General features: G+C 49.9%; 2 protein-coding genes across 2 annotated transcripts; both read left to right on the top strand.

Moving 5' to 3' along the window:
* The first annotated feature begins 610 nt into the window (after positions 1–610).
* On the top strand, positions 611–1,546 carry LOC137677075 (olfactory receptor 14J1-like). The gene has a single exon (XM_068424258.1). It carries the CDS (start codon positions 611–613, stop codon positions 1,544–1,546), a length of 936 nt encoding a protein of 311 aa, XP_068280359.1.
* Positions 1,547–9,093: 7,547 nt separating this feature from the next.
* LOC137677074 (olfactory receptor 14A16-like) lies at positions 9,094–10,206 on the top strand. Its single transcript, XM_068424257.1, has 2 exons — positions 9,094–9,139; positions 9,233–10,206. Exons 1-2 carry the CDS (start codon positions 9,094–9,096, stop codon positions 10,204–10,206), a joined length of 1,020 nt encoding a protein of 339 aa, XP_068280358.1.
* The last annotated feature ends 11,099 nt before the right edge of the window (positions 10,207–21,305 follow it).

Here is a 21,305-nt window from a genome sequence, read left to right as displayed (position 1 = left end):
CCCTCCAGCTCAGAAAGTTGCAAGCATAGAACAGCTGGGAACAGGCTCGACCAGTTCCCTTCACTCTGCACTAGGCCACAGTGAATTCTGTTGCTTCCCAGGTCTCACAGCTGGTCGCTCTGAGTGCAGCAGAAGTGCTCAGGATTTCTGATTTCAGAGAACACTCAAAGGGTATGATGGGAGAGGAGGAAAAAACGATTGCCTACAACTGCTCTCTGCTATCCACATTCCTTAGGACTGGGCATGCAGAGTCTGACAAACCCTTCTAAATGAGAAGTGATTTCATCTGGTTAATTCAACCTATCAAATATCAAACCCAGCCCCTCCTCCCCCCACCACATTCCCATGTACCCACTGCACTGGGCAGGGCTGACTTCTCAAGAAGCCACGGGCAGAGGCCCTGCCCATCACAGCACACTTAGCTGCAGAAAATGAAGCTCAAGTCAGGAGGCTGAACGAAGGTTTCCCCCAGAGAAAGAAAAAAGAGTGGTTATGTTGCAGGGCGGGCGGGGGGATCTACAAAGCAATGGCACAGGTTTTACTCAAAGTCTCTTCACACTTGTCACTGCCTTTTCCTTCTGTGTCAGTCATCCATGTCCAGAGGCAGCAAATGTCCAACAGCAGCTCCATCGCCGAGTTCTTCTTGCTGGTGTTTGCAGACACGAGGGAGCTGCAGCTCTTGCACTTCTGGCTCTTCCTGGGCATCTACCTGGCTGCCCTCCTGGGAAATGGACTCATCATCACCGCTGTAGCCTGTGACCACCACCTCCACAGCCCCATGTACTTCTTCCTCCTCAACCTCTCCCTTCTTGACCTGGCCTTCATCTCCACCACTGTCCCCAAAGCTATGGCCAATTCCCTCTGGGACACCAGGGCCATCTCCTACCAAAGCTGTGCTGCTCAGGTCTTTCTGTTTGTCTTTTTGATGACAGCAGAATTGTATCTTCTCACCGTGATGGCCTACGACCGCTGCGTTGCCATCTGTCAACCCCTGCACTACAGGACCCTAATGGGCAGCTGGACTTGTGCCAAAATGGCAGCAGCTGCCTGGGGCAGTGGTTTGCTCAATGCTCTGCTGCACACGGCCAATACATTTTCACTACCCCTCTGCCAAGGCAACGTTGTGGACCAGTTCTTCTGTGAAATCCCACAAATACTCAAACTCTCCTGCTCACACTCCTACCGCAGGGAAGTTGGGCTTATTGTGGTTAGTGTCTTTGTGGACTTACGGTGTTTTGTTTTCATTGTGGTGTCCTATGTGCGGATCTTCAGGGCTGTGCTGAGGATCCCCTCTGAGCAAGGACGGCACAAAGCCTTTTCCACCTGCCTCCCTCACCTGGCTGTGGTCTCCCTCTTTGTTAGCACAGCATCGTTTTCCTACCTGAAGCCCCCCATCACCTCCTCCCCATCCCTTGATCTTGTGCTGGCAGTTCTGTACTCGATGGTGCCTCCAGCTCTGAACCCCCTCATTTACAGCATGAGGAACCAGGAACTCAAGAACACCATTAGGAAACTGATTTTATGGACACCTTTTAGGCAGCAATAAATTTCCCATACCCTTCCACAAATGACTCACAGGATATTCTGCACTAGTCCTGAACTTTTTTTGTTCTCTTCATCATTATTTTTATTCTTATTTTTTTGTTAAAATGTTCCTACAGATATGTTTGAATTCCTTCCACTTCTACAGAGACACTAACCCACTATCTCTTATCTAGAGCCTCTCTAATGGTGTCTAATGCCAGGTCAGAGCTGAACCTCTCTCAGCATCTCTGTAATAAAATGGGATCTCCTCTGTGCCATGAACAAACATTGGTCTTTCCTTCCAATGCTGTTGTCTGGAGTAGGCTTGAGGAATCGCATCCCCAAAAGGACTGTTCCTCAGGGTTCCGCACAGCTGCATGAACAAAAACCTCTCAGTCACACTGACCTGTTAGAGATTGAGGACTGGCTTTAGAACTCACTCATCAGAACTCCTTATGAGGAGAGGCTGAGGGAGCTGGGTCTCTTTAGCTTAGAGAAGAGGAGACTGAGGGGTGACCTCATTAATGTTTATAAATATGTAAAGGGCAAGTGTCATGAGGATGGAGCCAGGCTCTTCTCAGTGACATCCCTTGACAGGACAAGGGGCAATGGGTGCAAGCTGGAACACAGGAGGTTCCACATAAATATGAGGAAAAACTTCTTTACGGTGAGGGTGACCGAACACTGGAACAGGCTGCCCAGAGAGGTTGTGGAGTCTCCTTCTCTGGAGACATTCAAAACCCGCCTGGACGCGTTCCTGTGTGATATGATCTAGGCAATCCTGCTCCGGCAGGGGGATTGGACTAGATGATCTTTCGAGGTCCCTTCCAATCCCTAACATTCTGTGATTCTGTGATTCTGTGATCAGCATCTAGTGACAGTGGAAGCAATGGCTGGTCACTGAGTGACATACCCAAGGCTGTCACATATAAGACATGGCAGACATCTTTGTTCTCAAGGGGAAACTGGAGCTTCCTGGAGAACCCCCGGGCTCTCCAAGGGGAGCGAGTGCCTGGGGTGGGTACTGAATGGAGCCCCACAAAGTGAGAGATCACCCAAGATGGAGTCACCTGACAGAAAAAACTGAATTGGTGTATCCACAGGCAAACAAGGCCTCTGCAGGCCCAGAGGAAGCAGCAGGGACTCAGCAGCATGGGGAGGGGAGTCTGGAGAGTGTTTCATGTCACCTTCATTCAGTGGAGGCCCACTCACCTCTAGTGTTGACGCAGGGGAAGGATATGGGTCCCTCAAATTTCTGTCAGGCTAGCCGACACCTGTACATGTCTTGGACCACCCCTGGCACCTCAAATGCCACACGCTCTTTTCTGTGAGTGTCACCCTCCATGCTGATTAGAAAGGGAGCTCAGAGCAGGGGCTCAGCGGATGTTACAGCAGGACCCCTCTCAATCATCTACCAAAGATCTTGGGAGTCTGGGGAGGTCCCTGATGACTAGAAGCTAGCCAGTGTTCTTCCAATGTACATGAAGGGTGTGAGAGAAGACCCAGGAAACTACAGACCTGTTAGTCTAACCTCAGCACCTGGAAAAATTATGGAGAAGATCATACTGGATACTACTGAAAGGCATTGAAAGGACAATGCAATCATCAGGCACAGTCAACATGGGTTCTCAAAGGGAAAGGCCAGTCTAACTCATTTGATATCTTTCTACCATAAGGTCACCCATCCTGTAGATGAAGGGAAGGCAGTGGATGTAGTTTTTCTGGATTTTAGTAAGGCATTTGATACTGTCCCTCACAGCATCCTTCTGGACGACTTGTCCAACTGTGGGATGAGCAGGTTCACGGTGCCCTGGGTGAGGAACTGGCTGAAGAGCAGGGCTCTTCAGGCTTGTGCTGAATGGGGCTACATCTGGCTGGCGACCAGTCACCAGCGGTGTTCCTCAGGGATCAATTCTAGGGCCAGTTCTGTGAAAATTTTTATCAATGATCTGGATGCAGCAGTTGAATGCACCCTTAGCAAGTTTGCTGATGATACTCAACCAGGAGGTGCTGTTGACTCTCTCAAAGGGACGAGAGGCCTTGCAGAGGAATCGAGGTAGACTGGAGCATTGGGCAATCATCAATGGCATGAAGTTTAACAAGAACAAAAGCCAGATTCTGTACCTGGGATGGAGTAATGACAGACATAAGTATAAACTGGGAGAGGAGTGGCTGAAGAAGAGCTCTGCAGAAAGGGATCTGGGGGTGCTGGTCAACAGCAGGCTGGTCGACAGGAGCCAGCAGTGTGCCCTGGCAGCTAAGAGGGCAAACCGCATCCTGGGGTGCATCAAACACAGTATAACCAGCTGGTCAAAAGAGAGGATTATCCCACTGTAGTTAGTGTTGGTGTGGCTTCACCTTGATTTCTGTGTGTGCTTCTTGAATGCATCCAGAGGAGGGCAACAAAGCTGGTGAAAGGGCTGGAAGGCATGTCCTTTGAGGAGGGGTTTAGGACTCTGCGTTTACCTAGTTTGGAGAAAAGGAGGCTAAGGGGTAACCTCATCACTCTACAGCTTCCTGAGGAGGCGAAGTGGAGAGGAAGGTGCTGAGCTCTTCTCCCTGGTATCCAGTGACAGGATGCATGGGAACAGTTCAAAGCTGCATCTGTCATGGGAGGTTCAGACTTGACATAGGGAAGCATTTCTTTACCAGGAGGGTGGCCAAACAGTGGAACAGGCTTCCTGGAGAGGTGGTCCATGCCCCAAGCCTGTCAGTGTTTAAGAGGCCTTTGGACAATGCCCTTAACAACATGCTTTAACTTTAGGTCAGCCCTGAAGTGGTCAGGCAGTTGGATTAGATGATGGTTGTAAATCCCTTCCAACTGAACTATTCTACTCTGTTCTGCTCTGTTCTGTTCTAGTCTAGTCTAGTCTAGTCTAGTCTAGCCTATGCTATGCAATTCTATTCTACTCTTTTGATCCAAAAATGTCACAGTTCTGTGACAAGCAATGGACCTACAGCTCTACCTGGAAGTGTGCATTTGGGCTGCAGCACCTCATCTGTGGCACCAGGGTGGAGGACAGCCTCCTCACAGGGAAACTTGAGCAGTTAGTACTGGGCTGTTCTGTGCTACATGTACAGTGTGATCTTCACGGATGTGCTGTGCTGTGCTGGACAGATCCCTTGGCCACAGGACAACCTCAGCAGCTTTCTGTCACAGAGGAGCCTGCAGGCAGCTCCCAATCCATACTGGCCATCATGCCACTTGCATGACTTTGCCTGTGTCTGACAGTGCAGCAAGAAGTTCTCATGAGAACGTCGTTTCTGTTTGACTGCAGAAATGATAAATAGTGTCATTTCCTTGTAAGAAAATCCTGCAGTAGCTTGAATGTCCAAACCAGGACGCTCTCTTCTATGGCGTGCTACATGTAGGTTGGAGGCCCATTCAATGTTACACCACCTGGGGTTCCCACCATCTAAAGGGACATAAGATTAGCTATATGATTCTCTCCTTACAGTGCTAGCACTAATGAACAGCATTCTGAATGATACCTCACGGAGTCTGAGTGCCTTTCTTCCTGGGATCATAACAGTCCAGCACCTCCTGGTGAATACCTCTCTCAGCATCATTGGATACAGCCCTTATGGCCCCAGGGACTGGTAAAGGTGCAGTTTGCTCAAGTAACCCCTGTCATGATCCCCACCCATGGCTGCTTTTTCCCCTCCAGAGTCCTGCCTCAAAGCACAAAGGCCTGGGAGACCTTGCTGGTGGTAACTGAGGCAAAGAGAACATAGAGTATCTCAGATATCTCTGCACCTACTCTTCGAAATTTAGCAGTGGTCCCACAGAATTTCTGAGCCTCCTTTAGCTGTTCCAGAAGTAGCAACAGCTCATCTTGGTGCCCTTGAATTCCCTTTTGAGTTTCAATTGAGTTTTGAGATGAACCATTGCTGTGCCTAGAGGATGCTGTCTTTGAAGACAAGATGTACCCAGGCACACTGTTAAAGTGACTGGCTGTTCCTTTATTGAATCAAGGGAGTGAGTAAAGACCCCAGTGTGATGTGCTCTGTGTTCACACAAAGCCTGCAGCTACCATGTAGAGAAGGGACAGGACTTGCCTCTCTTATGGCACCTGATGACTGATGTCTCTGACTGATGCCAACCGTCAATGACACACAGGCACCAGATCGTACTCTCTGTCACGCTGTCTTGGTGCCTGTCATGCACCGACCCTGAATGGGAATTGCTTTCCTGTAGGTCCTGTGCTGTCCCTGCCGGCTCTGGCATCTCACGTAGCTCCGTGGGCCTGGTTTTGAACATGAAATTGAGTAGATACCCTGAATTCTGTAAGGCAATGTGGGGACGAACATGGAACAACTGCCTACGTCATCAGTGGCAATCTAGTAAATATAGCAGAAGAAGAAGAGAGAGGCTGAGCTCTCCCTATGGCACACGACTCAAATCATTCAAATTGATAACTCTATAAACTGCCCTGAACTTAATGAGAAGGGACAGGTTCAGTTGCCCTTATTTTGGGCATCAGCTGGCATTTCAGGTGGCCAAAGGAAATTCCCAGAGGATGCCCACAGATGCTGTCCTGTCTCTAGGAACTGCTCCATTTGAGTTTGCAGGTACCTGCCCATAACTTCAACCACTCCTGACACCTTAAACATCATGAGACATTTGCACCTGAACAGCTCACTCCTGGCCTCCACCTCCAGTAATTAGCATGGGAGCTGAGACAAGGAGCTCACATGCAGGTGCCTATTTAATGCACACCTGAAGTGAGGCAAGAGGAATCCCACCTCTTGTAGGCTTGTGTGTTCTTCAGAGGGAGCTGAGTCCCCTTCAAGCCCCAGGACCACAAACCCAGGATGAGATGCCTCCATTGACTCAGCTGACTCTCTTCCCTCAGCAGGGATAAAGAAGAGCTCTGCCTGTCCCTGTCTGGCTGTCCTGTCTAAAGATGGGTCAAGAAAAGGTGATTTTTCGACCTAACTCTTTTCCTGATAGGAGAAATGCCACTGCTGAAACTCAGTGTCCCTCCCCAGCTGAGGGAGGGCACATCAGTGATTCCTTCAGCCTGTTTCACAGCAGGTTCCTCATGAGTCCCAGGGACAAATCAAGGGAGCCCAGAGGGGGCAGAGCAAGTGACACCTTGGGCTGTTTTGCTGCTGCTGAGCTGGGCTGGGCTCATGGGATGGAGGGAGCCCAAGGCAATCAGGGAGCACTGCAGAGACAGCTCTGTCCAGGAGCAGCTCCTCTGCAAAGCACAGCAGGGCTGAGGGCACTGCCTGCAGGCACTGAGGGGAGAGGAGTGAGGCAGAGAGAGGTTAAAGGCAGTCTGAGGATGGTGAGAGCTCACTAGGGGAGAAATCTTCACAGTCCTTAACACGGTAAGTCTCTGGGTGCAGGACAATGCAGGTGCAGATCCTGGAGGGACCTCTAAAGCTGGTACCTCCCACGGCTTACAGGATCTGTCAGGAAGACTCTCGCAGTTTATCTGTTGTAGAGCAGAAGAACATGCTCCTGAGCAGGGATCTCCTGCTGCACTGTCAGAGGGACAGGGCATGATGGATGCCTTCTGCTGGGGATGACTGTAGAGGTGTGCAGCCAGGGGTTCCCAGGGCTATCCTACCGGGCAGGGTCCCTGCACCTCAGGGGGCTGTGTGCTGGGGCAGGGACTCTGCTGCCTGCCAGGGTCAGCACTCAGCCTGCCTGGGGAGCTCTTCATGGAGCTGTGGGGAGAAGCTGTGAGTGGAAGGAGCAGCCCCTGGCAGGGCAGGACAGGGTCTTCCTGCTGTCGAGAGGGTGCTGTGTGGGTCAGGGCTGCTCAGAGCTCCAGATCACCACTAGGAAACTTCCAAGGCGATGTTTCAAGAGGAAGGTCAAGGTAGAATTTATTATAAGATAAAGAGATTTCCTGAGACTGTGTTTTCAGTTTGCTGCTCTGAGGGTGGGGGACAGGAAAGGGGTGGAGGTGGGAAAGAGAAATCTAAAAACACCTGTCAAGACTGGTCATTGAGACAACTGAGCTGTAACTTTGAGTGATCAGTAGGTCTGCTGAGAGCCTCCTAAAGTGCCTTCAGCCACTCCTTCCTGTGGACAGCACCAGCATCACCTTTGCTGGACCCACCAGGGTTGTTTTGACCTGCCCTTTTAAACATGCAAACAGGAACATGCGCCCAGCCCATGCCCTGCAAACAGACAGGTTTCTGTAGGGCCAAGGTGAGTGCACAGAGGTTGTGATGGGGTCTGTGAGCACTGACAAGGGAAAGACATGGCATAGGGAAACACCTCCCGGGGTGAGAATCTCCAGGCAGCAGAGATATGATCAGGGAATGAGAGGAAACTTTAAACCAGAAATGTTGTGGGAGGGAGAATTCAGAAAACTGTGTGATCCCCTCCAGTGCAGACCCCTTCCTCTGAGCAAGTCCCCTGGCCTCCTCTCCCACCCACCAAAGCCTCTGCCCTCAGGGCCATTGCGTCCAAGACGTGAACCCCCTCCTCTGCAGGCACAGCTCCAGCAGAGCTGTGGTGCAGCTCTCCAGCCACGTTCCCTCTTCCCTCTGCAGAGCACAGGGGCTGAGAGCAGCTGCCCAGCAATGGTAGAGTCTGGGAGGTGGCGTGCTCAGCTGGGTAAGGGTAACTCTGTCCTGAGGGCCCAGCTGCCTCTGCCCTGGCCTCTCTCAGCCAGACCCTCACTGTATCTCCTTGTTTCTCCACTTGTCTGTGTTATTCCTGTTGTTATTTTGGATTTGCAGTCAGGCGCTCTGGGGATGGGAGTTTCAGCTGCAGAGTCACACACTGATCTTGTGGGTCCTTTCCTGCAGGTGTGTCCATGGGAACAAGTGTCCCAGCTTTCCTGTCACCTGTGGAGATCTGGGCAATAGAATTGGTGGGGCTGGGAAATGAGCTGGTTTTCCCTTAGTGAGATACCATCATGAAAACACTTAATGTACCTTCTTGGGGTGTTCTTCCCAGGTGTGAGCTGCCCTCCAGGATGCAACCCTATCCCATAGCATCTTTGTGTTATCTGAAAGCCCCACGGATAAGCACAGAGATGCTATGACCAAAGAAATGCTGTTGGGTTGGTGAAATGAGGCATAAGTGTCCTGGGCTAGAATTGGGGTGTTGAGACCTTGAATAAGGGTGAGACATTTAGTGTCTGCTGTGGATCCCTCTGCTCTCAGCAGCGTCTGCTGGCTTATCAAGGAAACATCGCAGTGTGGTCTCCTTCAGTCTCAGAAAGGTGCAAGCCCAGGGAGTCTGGGACTGAGGGACAGACCAGCTCCCCTTGCTCTACACTAAGCCACGGGCAATCCTCTTGCCTTGCAGGATTCACTCAGTTCTCCCCAAGTGCAGCAGAAATACTGAGGGGTTCTGACATCCCAAAATAAGATGACGGAATAAGATGACGGAACTTTTTTAAAAAGAAACTTTAAAACCTGCCTTCTGCCATCCTCATTCCTTAGAAAATGGAGTGCAGATGCTGACAAGCCCTTCTGCCTTAGGGGTGGTTTCATCTGACAAAGTTAAACACCAGGACTGGCCCCTGCTTCCACCATTCCCATGAACTCACTACTGCAGAGCAGGGCTGACACCTCTACCAAACCAGAGCTTCAGCCATGGAGCTGAAGGAAGGTCTCCTAGAAAAGGAAAATGGGGGGCAGGGTGTGTAGCCAGGGGAGGGTCTGTAGGAAATCGGTTTGGTTTTGCTCAGAAAGGTCTCCTCTAACTTGTCAATGACTTTCCCTCCTTGCACAGGTCCCCAGGCCCAGAGGAAAAAAATGTCCAACAACAACAACTCCATCACCCACTTCCTCCTCCTGGCATTTGCAGACACGCGGGAGCTGCAGTTCTTGCACTTCTGTCTCTTCCTGGGCATCTACCTGGCTGCCCTCCTGAGCAATAGTCTCATCATAACCACCATAGCCTGCGACCACCACCTCCACACCCCCGTGTACTTCTTCCTCCTCAATCTCTCCCTCCTTGACCTGGGCTCCATCTCCACCACTGTCCCCAAAGCCATGGCCAACTCCCTCTGGGACACCAGGGCCATCTCCTTCTTGGGATGTGCTGCACAGGTCTTTTTCTTTCCCTTCTCAATTGTAGGGGAATATTTTCTTCTCACAGTCATGGCCTACGACCGCTACGTTGCCATCTGCAAACCCCTGCACTACGGGACCCTCCTGGACAGCAGAGCTTGTGTCCACATGGCAGCAGCTGCCTGGGGTGGTGCTTTACTCACTTCTGCAGTGCACACGGCCAATACATTTTCACTACCACTTTGCCAAGGCAATGTCGTGGACCAGTTCTTCTGTGAAATCCCCCAGATCCTCAGGCTCTCCTGCTCACACTCCTACCGCAGGGAAGTTGGGCTTATTGTGGTTAGTGTCTTTGTGGAAATTATGTGTTTTGTTTTCATTGTGGTGTCCTATGTGCGGATCTTCAGGGCCGTGCTGAGGATCCCCTCTGAGCAAGGACGGCACAAAGCCTTTTCCACGTGCCTCCCTCACCTGGTTGTGGTCTCCCTGTTTGTTAGCACAGCATCATTCTCCTACCTGAAGCCCCCCGCTATCTCTTCCCCACCCCTTGATCTTGTGGTGGTAGTTCTGTATTCAGTGGTACCTCCAGCAGTGAACCCCATCATCTACAGCATGAGGAACAAGGAGCTCAAGGTTGCCATTAGAAAACTGATTTTATGGACACCTTTTAAGCTGCTATGTGTGCCTACCTGAAATCCCCCTCCATCTCCTCCCCATCCCTGGATGTGGTGATGGCAGTTCTGTACTCAGTGGTGCCTCCAGCAGTGAACCCTCTCATCTACAGCATGAGGAACCAGGAGCTTAAAGACACATTGAAGAAGGTGATCCAATCAGCTGTCTCTCAGCAGCATTAACCTGCCCATGTCTCTTCAGAAGTGATTTCAAATTCATCTGGGGAATCTCCTGTGCTTTGGGCATTTTATCTGTGATAATGATGTTTGTCCAGGAATGTCTGCATCCACCTCACTTCAGCGGAGGCATGAAACCAGCCTGTCCGACCCAGACTCCTGTTCACGTGTGCCTGGCACAATGGTACAGCTGCCCTCCCATGTCCCATCTCTGTAATAAAAGGGGATTTCTTCAACGCTGGTGTCTGGAGGTTGGGCTCTTCTCCCGAAGCTGAGGTCAGGCTGAAGAAATTGCCCCCACAAGGCCACTGTGTTGCTGTGCTGAGAGGAGGAGAGCATGGGGCAATGTGTTAGAGAATGGGCCTGGGCTCAGCTTCACCTGTGGGTGCCCAGTTCCCCCAGAGGTGGTGAATGATTAACAGGGATCTGCCTGGGACTATCACCCCATTGCTTTCAGGCACCACAGCCCGCTCACTCTGCAGAGAAGTGCCAACAGCTTGGGGCCTATGGAGAGCACAGGGAATGGGTAGGAATGGCCAGTCAGGCCAGCACAGACCTGCTTCCCTGGTGAAAGGTTCCATGGGCACAGGGACATCCCTGGAGAAGAGCAAAGGAGCAACTCTGTGCTTCCAGGGGGAAATAAATGACCAAGAGAAACCTACATCTGAATGCATCAGCTCGGGGCAGGCTTCTCTCTTGCTGGGGAAGCTGGAACAGCCTGAGGAGCCCCTGGGCCAGGGGTCTTTCCCTGGGAGAGGGGCTGACACAGAGGGGCTTGCTGGCAGTGGACAATAAGGATGTCTTGGAGACAGGTGCAGGGGACACAGAGAGACACTGACCTCTGTCTCCTCATGCCATGGCTGGCCCTCAGCCCTGGGACTGGTGGGGAGGCTGAGACACCTCTCTGCCCCGCAGGAGATCCTGGGACCTTCAGAGGGGCTGGGGCTGCGAGGGTTGTGTGTGCAGAGCTTTGCAGCACCCATCAATGGGCATTGCCATGGGGTCATCCCAGAATGGTCTGTTTTTGTGGGCTGGGCAGGGGAGAGATGGAGGGGGGGCAGGAAGTGATGGGGAGAGGCAGAGAGGGACTGGGCTTGTCTGAAAAGTGCTCGGAAGAGGAACACACTCAAGTTAGCTGAGCTGTCTGACCATGCATGGTGGGGACTCACACCAGGGGGTTGGTGGTGCAGAGCCAGGGCTTTTGGAAGGGAGCTGAGACCTTCAGACACAGGAGAGAGGAGGCTGGTCTGTGCCTTTGGTGGCATGGACAGTGTGGGAAGGTGACCCAGGGCATTTGTGACCCCCCAGCCTTTCTCACTGGCCATTTCCAGCAGTGGCAGCACACCCCAATATTCCTGTTTGGCCATCTCCATCCTCCTGCTGGGTTCAGTGCTTGAAGCAAGGGACCTCCAAGATGGCCAGGGTCTGGAGCACCTTTCCCATGAGAAGAGGCTCAGGGAGCTGAGCTAGTCCAGCCTGGAGAAAGCAAGGCTGAAAGGGACCTCATTGCAGCCTGCCAGTACCTACAAGGACATTATGGAGAATAGAGAGACAGGCTCTTCACCATGGTGTGTGGCAGGAGGACAAAAGACAGTGGGTGGCAAGTGAAAGATTAAGCCTGGAGATAAGGAAAGTCTATTTCACCATGAGCTGAGCCAAGCACTGGAGCAGATCACCCAGAGATGCTCTGCAGACTCCGTCCTTGGAAGTTTTCAAACTCTGACTGGATCAAGCCTTGAACAACCTGGGGTCTGACCCTTTTGTTCTGGCAGGTTGGACTGCAGAACCCCTGAGGTCCCTTCCAACTTGAACTGATCCTATGATGTCATGCCCTCTGTCTGATAACAACAGAGCAAATGTTTATGGGGCAAGAGTCTTTCTGTGCTGTATGTGACCACCTAAACTAACATCTAAGCCAGCGAAGAGAGGTCGATATCACAGTGTGACTCTCTGCAAAGACTGAGAGGTATCATCAACAGTCCTGGGCAGGAACTGCCTTGAGGGTGCAGGGCTCTGGGCAAGACACAAAAATGACCTTTTTTGAAATGCTGCTACCCTGAAAAGAAAAATGTTTAGAATATGTCAATAAAAATAAAACAAAGAACAAAACACAAAGATACAAAGCAAAGAAAATGTTTCATATTTTTTTTGTGCTTTTGCTTTCATTTGTTTTAATATATTAGACTTTGGAGGGAACTTGTGTCCTTGTTCTTTTTTTTCTCTTTTTTATTCAAAAAAGAAAGGTTTTTCCAGAACTGGGGTTGGATGTAGGACACGCATGTCTTCAGCTACAGGGACACAGACATCCTCCTGTCACTATGGATGCCCTGGGAACTACCTGCTCAGCTCCTACCTGCAGATCCTGAGGGGCTCTGGTCTCCCACATGTCCTATCTGCTACCTGCCAGCCCCAGGCAAACACCTCAGGTACACTGAGGCCTTTAAAAGTGGCTGTGGATGTTTTATGGTCAGACAAACAAGGTCTGTCTAGAAAGCTGAACAAATCTGCAAAGTGGGGAAAAAAAAAAAAAAAAATGAGCACATTTCATCAGCTGAAACAATTGAGTACTTTTAATATAATGGCAGTGTTTTCTCACCATGCCAGAATGGGGATTTGCAGGAAGTGCATTAATCATAGGAGAAAAAATATTGATCTCCTGTACTTGCATTACGGCCATTCTGTTATGCTGTGTATTTAATCTCTCTCATCTTTCAGGTGTTCCTACCTCTCCTGATTAAATGACCATGTCTAAGGTCATCTTTTCCGCAGATGTATCTGGACATTTGCCCTTCCCATTGCTGTCCAGATTTCCTTCTCCCCTTGCTCTTTGTTCATTCGAATACCTTGCAAACGGTCTGGTTGCTGCTTTGAGCTTCAACGAGTTAGAAACTGGCCCCATCTTTCAGAAGTCAAATTAACTCTTTAATTGGCTCCTTCATTGTGTTTATATCTATCCCTTCCTATCTCTCTGTCTAAAACAGTTCTTGTACGGGTATCATCTCCCATCTCCATCACAGAATGTCCACTGCTGTCCTATGCCTGTTTCCCTGCAGGCTGTAGACATGCTGTCCACTCCCCTACCTTGCTCTCACACTCACACGTCCCCACCTGTACCGATATCTCTCTGAAACAGAAAGCCATGGGCTGATCACAAACACCACCACCCCCAGTGACCCATTGCACCACAGCGCTATCCTTCAAGTGACATTTCATTTCTCATCATGCCCAGTCTCAGTATCCAAAGCTTTTCCTTTCTCGTGCTGTTTCCTCTACAATGAAAAGCTTCATCCTCTCTGAAACCACTATTCAAGCAGTTGCAGGCTACTAAAACATTGCCCTGGGCCTGTACACCACAAGGCCAAAACAGTCCAGGTCCCTCAGTCTCTTCACACAAGTCGTATGATTCAGCGCCTTCACCTCATCTTGGCAAACATCCTCTGGACCTTCTCCGGTTCCTCACCACTCCTGCAGAACATGAAGCCCCACACAAGGACACATTACTCCAGATGTGCTGAGACAAGGAGGGAGGTAACTCCCCTTGTCTGGGTGACCACACTCCTCCTAATTCAGCCCCATACTCATCTGGCCTTATTCATTGTCAGCATGCTCTACTGGTTCCTATAGCATCCCTTGTAGTGACTATGGCCTTCTCCTTAGGGTCAGTCCTCCGCCAGTCAGCTCCAAGCTTGCCCTGATACATGGAGTAGTTATTCTGTCCCTGATTCAGGACTGGCCACTTCTCCTTGTAAAACTTGGTGAGTTTTCCATTGGCCGAATCCCAAAGTTTCTCAAGGTTCCCAGGAATGGAAGCTTCATTGTGTCAGCTGCTAATGTGTGCGTGTAGGTGGCTCACCCTGTCCTGTGGTGCCTCTAACAAGAGGACAGCATGAGGAATTGCAGGACACAACAGATAATAAAAGGAGGTACTAGTTTAATGGACTTGCTGACCAAGGTAAGAATTCCCAATGCAGCCATCCCAGAAACACCAAAGGAGGGCACCAGGCAAGAAAAGCCAGGGCCAGTGGGCAAAGGGAAAACAGAGGTGAGTTTCTCATCTGACAGAGTTTGAGGATGACCAAAGGGAAGAACTTGGGAGGGGGGAAACAGGGAAGAAGAAAGAGCTAACAGGAGGAATTAGGAGTCTGCGGGCAATTCCTGAGCTGTAATCTCACTGAGTGGCCAGAGACACAGTCAGATAGCTCACACCACTGGAGTGTGGCCATGGATGGATGCAGGCTCTTTAAAATGGATGGGGCAGGTGAGCGAGGAGGGGAAGTTGCCCAGTATGTGGGCGAGGAGCAGGAAAGCATGGGGCTCTGCCTAGTGACAGGTGATGAGCCAGATGAGAGCTGATGGAGCAGGATTAGTGGGCAGACCAATGTGGGTGACGTTGTAGTTGGTATCTGCTGTGGGCCAACCATATGAGGAAGAACCAACAGATGAGACTTTCTTCAGACAAGGAGAAGCCTCATGCTTGCAGACCTTGGTCCTCATGGGGGACATTACCCAGTCAGACATCTGCCTGAGGGGCAGCACAGCAGGGCAGAAGACACCCAGGAGGTATCTGGAGGGCACCAAGAACCTCCCGAGCATTCAGAGACGGTGTTAGGAAAGCCAAAGCCCATCTAGAGTTCATCTGGTAATTTTGTCTGGATGTGAACGGCATCAAGACGCGATTCAACAACAATGCCAGGAGCAAGAGGAAGGCTCAGGAAAAAGTGGGCCTGCTGCTAGATGAGGGAGGGATCCTGGTGACAGAGAGCACAGAATGGGCCAAGGTACTCCATGCCTTCTTCCTCTTACCAAGACTTACCCTTGGTGCAGGAGTCTCAGGTTAGGTAACATTTCAACAAACTGCACGTGCATAAGTCCTTGGGACCTGAGGGGATGCACTCCTGAGTGCTGAGGAAGCTGGCTGATGTCATTGCAAGGCCACTTGAAGTCATGTTTGAAAGGTCATGGTGATTTGGTGAGGTTCCTGAGGACTGGAAGACAGCAAATATAAATCTTGAAGCAGGGTAAGAAGGAGGATGCGGGGAGCTGCCAGCCTGTCTCCCATTATACCCGTATAGACAAGCTGAGCAGGTATGGACTAGCTAAGTGGAAAATGAGGTGTATTGAAAACTGACTGAATTGCTGGTCCCAGTGGGTTGTGCCCAGTGGCCCAAAGTTCAGCTGGAGGATAGTGACCAGTGGTGTAGCCCAGGGGTTGATACTGGGTCCCATTCTATTCAACCTTTCATCACAGTCCTGGACGATGGGACCGAGGGCATACTGAGAAAGTTTGTGGGTGATACATAATTGGGAGAAGTGGCTGATACACCGGCTGGTTACAGTGCCGCTCAGAGGGATCTCGACAGGCTGGAGATCTGGGCAGAGATGAACCTCATGGGGTTCAAAAAAGGTAAACACAAAGTCCTGCCCATGGGCAGGAATAACCCCATGGACCATACAGGCTGGGGGCTGACGGGCTGGAAAGCAGGTCTCCAGAGAAGGACCAGGGGGCCCTGCAAGGCACCACGCTGACCATGAGCCAGCAGTGTGGCTGTGTGGCAAAGGAGGCCTACAGCCTCCTGGGCTGCATTCAGGAGGTTTGCCAGCAGGTCGAGAGAGGTGATCCTTCCCCTTAAGTCAGCACTGGTGAGGCCACATCTGGAGTGCTGTGGCCAGTTCCCTGGCTGCCCAAGAGAGACATGGACTTACTGGAGAGAGTCCAGCAAAGGGCCACAAAGATTTTGAAGTCACACAAGCATCCTTCAGAAGGAGAGGCTGAGAGCGCTAGGACTGTTAAATGTGATGAGAGGATGCCCTGGGAACTTAGTAATATGTTTCAATACCTGTTGGGAAGGAACAAAGAAGAGGGAGCCAGACTTGTCTCCATGGTGCCCAGTGACAGACAATGGGTAGAAATTGAAGCACAGGAACTTCCACCTCTACACAAGAAAACACTTTTCTACTGTGCGAGTGGTTGACCACTGCAACAGGTTGTCCAGAGAGGTTGTGGAGTCTCCATCCATGGAAATATTCAAAATCCAGCTGGACCCTGTACTGGGCAACCTGCTCTAGCTGACCCTGCTTGAGCAGTGGGGACTACACTAGGCAATCTCCAGAGGTGCTGACAAGAAGGGTCAGAAGGGACCCATGGAGGTGTCTATTACTACGATCTGCTCTGAGCAGGGAGATCTTGTCAGTTAGATTGGGTTGGTCTGTTCTGAATCTCTTCTCCTGGGCCACACTGCCCAGGCTCATGGAAGGGTTTTTGGAAAAGGGATTGATGGGGGAGTCTCTGGTCCAGCTTCCCACCAAAAGGTAGAATATCACCAAGCCCAGGATCAGCTTGGGTGACATTTTGGGGAGCTGAGAACCTCCAAAGACGGTGTGTGAGCCGACACAGGCAGGACGCAGGAACAGCCACAAGACCACGGATAAAATGCAAAGAGCAAATTTATTCCTGTTACCTCGCAAACCGGGCGATCTCCGAAGCAGCACCCGGGGCAAAGGCACGCAAGCAGGGACGCAGGCACCGCAGAGCTCGGTTCCTGCTAGAGAGAGTGAGAGATTCCGGGCCTGCTGCTTTCGCCTGTGTATTAGGGGTTTCTTGCAGGCGGCAGTTTACCACTGCGCTTTGATCTTTCTCACAGCAGGGCAGGAATCTCAGGCATGAACAATTAGGTGCTCTGAGTCTTATCACAGGCTTATGTTATCTGAATGCAGATGTTCTACTTGTCCAGCACACAAGACTAAACAACAGTTAGTAGTATGATAGATGTGGTTTTTGACACCTCAGGTGCAAGTCACTTGAGCATGTTTACAATCCTCCTCGCCAATCTTCCGTTATATTCCCACATTCCACATCAGTGATGTTGAGGTTGCATTTATGGTGTTGGAGGAGGAAATAGTCCATTGTCAAACAATGTTATAGTGTTCACTGGCATACAGTCGTTACCTACTCAGAAAAAATAACAAAGGAAAAACATTAATATCACAATCACTTAGCATAATATAATTGTATAACACAGCTACTGGCATGCTAATGAAACACATCATTAAAAGATCTGCAGCTGTTGATCTACCCTTAGTATAAAAAGCAGATGGGTTAGTTACACAAAATCTAAGTATTTACATGTTGGCCTTGCAGAAATGTATTCAGGGCATGTGCTTTTTTCAGATTGAACTTCAATTCGATGTTGGGTTTGTGACACCAATAAAACCGTTCCAATGCTATCTCCTCTAGATAAGGTACAGGTAGTCGTCGAAGATGCCTGAAATACAAGAACTCGAGAAATCCAATATCAACAAAAGATGTAAAATAAGAGGAGAAGTACATGCCAATCTATTCCCAAGAATTGTATGGTAGTACTAGGGCCCTGTATTTTCTTTGATCTTTATTGCCCAGCCTTGGTCCTTTAAATGCACTTTCAGTGATTCAGCAGCTGCTGCTGTGGAAGACCCTTGGCCTGCAGACAGCTGTGCTTTACTTGGGGAGCAGAAGATTTGCTTGGGAACACTGCATGGAGAATAGTATTTGCTTGGGAACACTGCATGGAGAATAGTTTTTACTTGCTTCGAAGATAAAGGAGCCGAGACCAGTTCACAGGGCCTTTTGAGGCATGAAAGAAGTAAACATATGTGGAAGGTCAGTTCTGAACACAGAGCTGAAAACAGGGAATGGTTGTTGATGTTTTGAGCCCAGAACACTGTGGCTCTTCCCAGAATGGGTGATGAGTGCTTAGCGTGTGAGTGTTGATGTTATCTTGAACTGCCTAGTCCGGCTTGTGCAGTGTAGCAGTTAAATAGAGTAGTAGAATAACAATAAAAAAAGCCTTAGGCCTTTCGGCTTCAGGCCCTCGCACCCTCGATCTCAGAGTCTGTGCCGCCTTTTCCGCCCGCCGCAGCTGCCATTTCTTGTTGTGACTCTGCCATAATCAATAGATGATCAATATAATGATAAACAGTGACAGTACCTGACCATAGGGCAACATCAGCTGCTATCATTTGGTGGCAGATGGAGGGACTGTGTTTGTATCCCTGAGGCAAAACTTGGAAAGTATATTGTTTTTGTTGCCAGGTAAAGGCAAACTGGTCTTGGCTTTCTGAAGCAATGGCTAGCGAAAAGAAAGCATTAGCAAGGTCTGTCACCACTCTCCACGGTTGTAAACTTTTGCTGATTTTTTTTTTTTGTAAGAGTAACCATGTCTGGTACAGTAACTGCATGGGGTGGGGGGCTGGGGGACTTTATTCAATTCTCTGTAATATACAGTCATTCTCCAAGTGCCATCTGGTTTGGGTAATTTCCTCCTCCCCCCCTAGAATACGATACTGTTTTTGCTGTTATCAGCTTGGCAGGCACAGGCAGCACAACAGGATCCCACTTCGGGAATGCACGCAAGACAGTTATAGACCGAACAGCAAATCCTGCTTGCGAAGTTCCAAAGCAGAAGCAACCATTTAAAGTTTCAACTGTTCATCCTGTCAACATATCAATACTCAAGAAATATTCTTTAATTGGGGCAAGTAACACGGTCGCAGTAAATGGTGTAGCATTTTCTATTGTTAAGGTCACCTTAGCTTGGAGGGCGGGGGTCAGATTTCCCCCCAATCCACAGATCTGTGATGTGGCATCTTTATTATTAACAATACTGTGCAGTACAGTAACTTCAGCTCCAGTATTCACCAGAGCTAATACATGTAAACCCCCCCCCCCGCCCCAAGACTGCCACTTTATAGTTCATTTGCCAAGTAGTGTCGTGCATTGCAGTGGCAGGAGGGGTAGAGGGTGGGCACGGAGTTGGTGGTGGGGCTGGGGGTGGTCGGCTTTTTCGCCTAAATGCTAACTTTTGCCATCTGCGAAACGTTTCTGATGTTGTGATCCCGTCTATTTCTGATCATGGGATGCCGGCTTGTACAAAATCATTCCGCATTTGCCGCACCAAATTAATATCTTCTTCCAATGTGCACCAGCTTACAAGGGACGACACTAATTCAGCAGGTTCTGCATATGCTGTTAAAACTGCTGCACACAACCACTGATACAGCGGAGGTGCAGTAATGGCTCGCCCATCAGGGCCCCTGACACTTTGCAACTGAGCATATCCCCGTTGTATCTGATCATCATGGGCTATAGGGCTTAATAAATCTTTTTCACCTGCTAATAAATGAATAGATGCAGCCTCACTGTCCCAAGCTCGCAAAATCCATGCCGGTATGCCTTCCCCGCTCTTCTGCTGATAGATCTCTAAAAATTCCCTTAAGTCTTTTGGAGTGTAAGTACGTGTGACCTGCACTCCCCCATCCGCTTGTTCCTGCTGCCCCATCATTTGTATGAGGGGTCGTGCTTCCACCACCTCCCTGCCTTTTAAGTCCGGATCAAATTCAAACTCAATCTCAGAGCCCGAGGATTCACTCTCAATATTTCCATCCCACGCCTCGGGATCCCATGACCATTTTGCGGTGAGAGCACGAACTTGCGAAATCGAAACCTTACTTTTTCCATATTTATCCCTTCGTCTATTAGCAATACGTGCTACCAACTGCTCTACATTTTCTTGCAACTCATAGCACTGCTCTGCTTGAGTAGTAATTACTTCTTGCGCAATCACCTTTGCATCCTGTAAAGTCTCGACTTCCTTCTCTAATTCTCTCACTCTGCTCCGTAATGCAACATTTTCATGGTGAAAAGCTCTAAGACCAGGAGCTACAACCATCTCGATCTCCCCGCTAATTTGCGAGAAGAATCTGATGCCCTTTTCCATGGCCACCCACGCACAGCCGTGTCAATTGCCTGGGGGGTCATCGCCACCCCGTCATCTATTTCAGGCCATGCTCTGGCAGAGCCAGCGGAGCCAGGAGAGTGGCCACAGGGGCCCAGTCCTCGGTACTGGGCCTTCCCAGAATGCGGGGAGTCACCGTCACGGCCTCCCCAGTCCCCGACTTCTTTTCAGCCATCTCACAGCTGTTCCTGGATCCGGCCGACTACGCCAAAATGTGTGAGCCGACACAGGCAGGATGCAGGAACAGCCACAAGACCACGGATAAAATGCAAAGAGCAAATTTATCCCCATTACCTCGCAAACTGGGGGATCTCCGAAGCAGCACCCGGGGCAAAGGCACGCAAGTGGGGACGCAGGCACTGCGGAGCTCGGTTCCTGCTAGAGAGAGTGAGAGATTCCGGGCCTGCTGCTTTCGCCTGTGTATTAGGGGTTTCTTGCAGGCGGCAGTTTTCCACTGCGCTTTGATCTTCTCACAGCAGGGCTGGAATCTCAGCATGAACAATCAGGTGCCCCTGAGTCTTATCAGAGGCCTATGTTATCTGAATGCAGATGCTCTACTTGTCCAGCACGCAAGACTGAACAACAGTTACTAGTATGATAGATGTGTTTTTCGACACCCCAGGTGCATTTTGAGCGTGTTTACAATCCTCCTCGCCAATCTTCCATCATATTCCCACAGATACTCTGAAGGCAGTGACTTGATTTAAACACTGCCTTTATGTCACTCCGTAGTTATATAGCACAGTGTTTAGAGGGGCAGAGCTGGGATTCTGTGGCCTAGCAAGCTCTCAAAGCCAAACCTGCAAAAACAGTAAGTACTCCTAATCCCGTGGGTGTAGTAGAAAAGCCCTTCAACAATATAAGTAGCATAAAGGCAGCCTCAGCATAGGTACGGGGTCGGGGCAGTCCAATTTGGTAGTTAACATTGAATTAAACAGAAGTGAATTAAAACCGAGGGGGCAATCTATCCAAACCAGATTCCACATCAATAAAACTTGTGACAGTCACTGTATGGAATGTACTAGTCATTTATATCTCATTGATTTTAAAAACATCCATGCACTCCCCATACAAACACGGCGAGAGTGAGGAAAATTCCAGCCTTATGTAAGTATTACAGTGCTTGCCTTTTTTTTAAATCAAGTAGATGCAAAAATTCAGGTAGTTGTAGACT

Source organism: Nyctibius grandis, assembly GCF_013368605.1.
Source record: "Nyctibius grandis isolate bNycGra1 chromosome 34 unlocalized genomic scaffold, bNycGra1.pri SUPER_34_unloc_4, whole genome shotgun sequence".
NCBI classification, from domain to species: Eukaryota; Metazoa; Chordata; class Aves; order Nyctibiiformes; family Nyctibiidae; genus Nyctibius; species Nyctibius grandis.
This window is presented reverse-complemented; position numbering and strand designations above follow the sequence as displayed.

Coding starts and splice junctions, on each gene's coding strand:
- LOC137677075 (XM_068424258.1), top strand. CDS start 611: ATGTCCAACAGCAGCTCCATCGCCGAGTTCTTCTTGCTGGTGTTTGCA.
- LOC137677074 (XM_068424257.1), top strand. CDS start 9,094: ATGGAGCTGAAGGAAGGTCTCCTAGAAAAGGAAAATGGGGGGCAGG. Junction 9,140..9,232: donor AAAGGAAAATGGGGGGCAGG/GTGTGTAGCCAG, acceptor CTCCTTGCACAG/GTCCCCAGGCCCAGAGGAAA.